The sequence below is a fragment of the Anarrhichthys ocellatus genome, unplaced genomic scaffold (assembly GCF_004355925.1).
Source record: "Anarrhichthys ocellatus isolate YVR2014 unplaced genomic scaffold, GSC_Weel_1.0 scaffold39, whole genome shotgun sequence".
Lineage (NCBI taxonomy): Eukaryota > Metazoa > Chordata > Actinopteri > Perciformes > Anarhichadidae > Anarrhichthys > Anarrhichthys ocellatus.
In genome coordinates this window covers 3,640,733-3,644,893 of record NW_022280069.1, presented here as the reverse complement: position 1 = coordinate 3,644,893, position 4,161 = coordinate 3,640,733, and the positions used below count along the sequence as shown (strand labels likewise).

Below are 4,161 nucleotides of genomic sequence, written 5' to 3'. Positions count from 1 at the left end.
ACAAATGATCGCAGAACGGCTCGTTTGCGCCAAAACAGGGCCGCGGTGTTACAGCAGTATTCCGCTATCCACTGCAGGTAAAGTACGGAACAACATGGATTGTTGCTGCAATGTCCACATATGGTGAATACATAATTGTTAAGATGAGAAAATTTCACATGAAATCACGACAGAATGATTAGATGTGCAGACAGGACACCAAATGGACTTCCTTTAACTCTAAATCGTGGGCGTCCCCTTTTCTTCAAAACATCTCGCTGAAGCTGTTTGCGTGACAGGGAGGACTTTCGTAAGATAACTTTATCGAAACCCTCTGTGGAAATCGGAGATAAAAAACAAACCTGGTCTCAGGGCCTTGTGTTTCGCTCTACATGCGTCTGGGCCCTCTTCCTCCAGTGGCGGTGGGTGTCGTCCTCCCCCGGTCAGAAAAGTGCTGTGAAACCCCGGCGTCACGGTGCTGAGGTAGTGGAACTCGCCGTGTCAACGGGTGACTTGAGAAGTTTCCCTGATAGTAATAATAAGACAGAACAAACAGGAAAGAGAGACGCGGTGTGCAAAAGTGAAAGATGCTGAGTCAAAGGGTGGGGGCGCAGCCAGTGATGTTAGCTGCTCTCTCATACAGTGACTTCTTCACTCTACGTGGGATTCCTTAATTACATGGAATGTGTTTCATCACTTCCTTTCTGCCAAATGTCAATTTGTACAGCTGGCTGCTGTCGTGACAGAAGAATACAGTTTTGACTTGGCCCAATATGAATTTGTCATAAATCTGTGACACTTCTGACGTTGAACAACTGAACCGATCAGTGATAAGTGATGTTCAGTTGATGGAGAAAACAATTATTGTCCAAAAGTTATATTCTGAGGTGGTTACAGTTATTTTAAGGCAACAGCATTTGCCTTTTACATTTGTATGTTTGAATTGAATTTTAATTAAATTTATCCAATTTAACATAACAACATAATAAATATATGACAGATATTTATCTCCTGTTCTCTGCTGATGCTGCTGATTGGTTTTCAACCCTCGGTAGATATATAATGAAATGACGTTTCAATGATCTTCCTTTAAGGAAAATAGAAATATTAATCATATTATTATTATTATTTGTGACATTGGTGGACATGCTGTGAACTTCTGCTCTAAAAACTGCCATCAACCACTACTGCTTGAGGCCCTTTGTGCTTTAGGAGAACCCACTGTGCTCATGCATATCTCACTTGGTAAAACAGATGCTTGTTAGCTTAGCTTGCCAACGTTAGCATTGACCCCTTTAGCATTTTTACGAGTTTTCAAATGTTAACCCGTCATTTTTAGACGCTCAGAGAAACTGAAGGAGTTTATTTTGTCTTTTTTTTGTCCGTACACACAACTGTCCATATTCACTTTTATTTTAACTCCTTTCATGTTCTTCCTCATGTTTCTGATCTGTTAGTCATAACTCACGGTTGGGTGTCGGTGAAGATACGATCCAGTTTCGACTGAGATTGTTGACGACTGACGACTCTTGGCTCTAAAATGAGACTCGTGTGCTGCGCAGGATAAAAGACAGACCACAGTTACTGCAGCCCACAGGGCACGAGGAGCCGTGTCCCCGTTTCCTGCTCCTGGTTTAAAGCTTGCCATTGCACAGGAAACAGACATAAAGATTCACGACGCTCCAACTGACACCAGAGCCCGGTTTACTGCGGAGGTTCAAATTTAAGGAATCAATGTGTTGGAAGTTCAAAACACGGCTCTGAAACTTTGCTGGAGATGCTTTTTCCCCCCTGAGCTGGTTTTATCTGCAGTTTGTGTAATGGTCTGTCTCTTTCTTTTAGTTTGCTGGCTTTTCTTTAACTCACAGGTGCAACAGGAAGTGTGAGGGAGAGGCCACTCACACACAGCCTGAGTAATTAAGTGAAAACACCTGTGCAGGTTCAGGGCCTTTCTTGTCCTAAAACCTTCTTACACACTGTCATCGTGTGAATCTCTTCAAATATTTACCTATGGCAGCTAAAATATTTGTTGTTCAAGATTTCATCTCATCCTATCTTGACTACCGCACACGGAAAGTCGTGTACACAGTGTGCTCGGCGTTGAAGTGGTCGTGAAAGCAACCCTGCTCGGCATCGGCATCATGGACGTTACTTTTGGCGTCTGGAAGCCACCGCGGCCCACAGTTCAGCCAGCTCTCAAGCAGGTGAGGTAATGCAGGAAATGCAAAGGCGTAATGACGGAAGAGAAAGAAGAGTTCGTTGGGAATCAACATCTTCCTCAGACATGTTGTAAAATTACAAAGAAATGCCACTAAAATCATATAAATGAACTTTCCATCCACCGATAAAATGATCTTCCACGATCTCCACTGTTTATGAAAACATCAGCAAACACGTCACAAACTCGTGAGCTTTAGCAAGATTTCCACTCACGAGTTTGTGAATACGAGGGACGCTCATATGAACGCCGTAAACACGACCCCATTTAGAGACAGCATCTCTTTCCACCCTTATTTCATTCATTATTTTATTAATTAATATGTATTTTGTGTCGGTTTCTTTTGTCATTTATGACAAAGCACTTTGTGCTACAAATGCTACATATTTTAGTGGTTTTAGGGAATGTACTGGTGCAGCAACAAGTCTACAAAATCACTGATATTAATCTTCAAAATGTTTGAGCACACTTAGTTAGAAACGTGTTGTTTTAAACGCTCCGAGTAATGGAACACAACACATCTTCTTTGAAGCGACCATGTTGTTTCCATATTACGACTAAAGGCTCACCCAAGTCAGAAGTCGACCTCCGAACTATTCGAGGAGCACGTGAACGCAGCATAAGTCCGTAGACGCAACACAGTCTCATGGTAGTTCCTGAAATAGTACCAGAATGCAATCTGTTGGTTTTCGTGTACAGGGACATGGATTGTCTGTTTTTTTCGTGTTGCTCGGATCAATTCTTTTTTTCGGGGTGACATTACGTTACAGAACAAAAGTTAGGTTTAGGCAACAAAAACACCTCGATAGGTTTGGGAGCAATATAATGGCTGGGCTTCAAATAACTACGTACAGTTTGGTTTAGGGCAACAAAATGAAAGTTAGATTTATGCTACAAACAAACACTTGGTTAGGTTTAGGAGAACGTTAGTGTTTCGGCAATAAAACCACAACGCGGTGAAATATTTAACACTAATCGTTTCATGGCCTCATGGATGCCTTTGATTTGTGTCCACAACAAAAAAGTATCAAAATTTTCTTTCCATTGGCATTAGCGTTTTATTTTTATTTATTGATTTTACTGAATTATTTAATTTAATTTATTTCTTGGTTTATTTTCATCTATTGTGCTGTTCACCTCAGTTGTCGTGCTTTGTTGCGCCGCACTGAGCTTTCTGTTATTGTCTTGCTTTTGCTGCTTTGTCTGTCAAAGCACTTTGTAAACTTTGTTTTTAAAGTTATCATTAATATGATTGTTTTTGTCCTGAGCGACACGAAAATTCATGTCCATGTACAAGAAACCAATAGATTGCATTTCATGACTATTTCACAAGTTTATCTACGGTTATTTTTTACTTGACACGTTGAAAAAAAGTTATATTTTGAGTAAACATATATATTTAAAGAGTAAGGTTGCTGTAGTTGTTGAGAACTTGGCCATTCTGTTAGCTTAGCTTCCTTTGTTATAGCCTGTAGCTTAACAGCTAGCCAGTGTCCCATTATACTTTACCCATTATACCTTCACAGGAAACTAAAATATTGTTCCTTTTTTTGATTAATTTCACCAAAACGTGTATTTCGGTTTCAAGGCTACCATTCTGGAGAGAATGGTTGCTGATGGTGACTAAAAAAAAATGGATAAAGCTTTTTAAAAAGAAACCTCTCACCTGTAAACAATTAAAATGGCAGATGTGCCTTTCAAATAGTAAAATGAATATAGTAAAGTATTTAAGAGTTAAATATTCATTAGCTCTACCACTACACACACATATACACATATATATATATACACATATATACACATATATACATATATATACATATACATATATATATATACATATACATATATATATATATACATATACATATATACATATATATACATATATACATATATATATATACATATATATACATATATACATATATATATATACATATATATACATATATACATATATA

The 4,161-nt window shown here is 38.7% G+C and overlaps 1 protein-coding gene across 1 annotated transcript in view; it reads right to left on the bottom strand.

The window, feature by feature from the left end:
• Positions 1-2,771: 2,771 nt before the first annotated feature.
• Positions 2,772-4,161, bottom strand: part of LOC116394328 (PR domain zinc finger protein 1-like) — a 22,178-nt gene continuing 20,788 nt past the window's right edge. The window contains exon 4 of the mRNA XM_031867356.1: positions 2,772-2,876. Within this exon, the coding sequence (XP_031723216.1) occupies positions 2,772-2,876 (105 nt within the window). The remainder of the gene's footprint in view (positions 2,877-4,161) is intronic.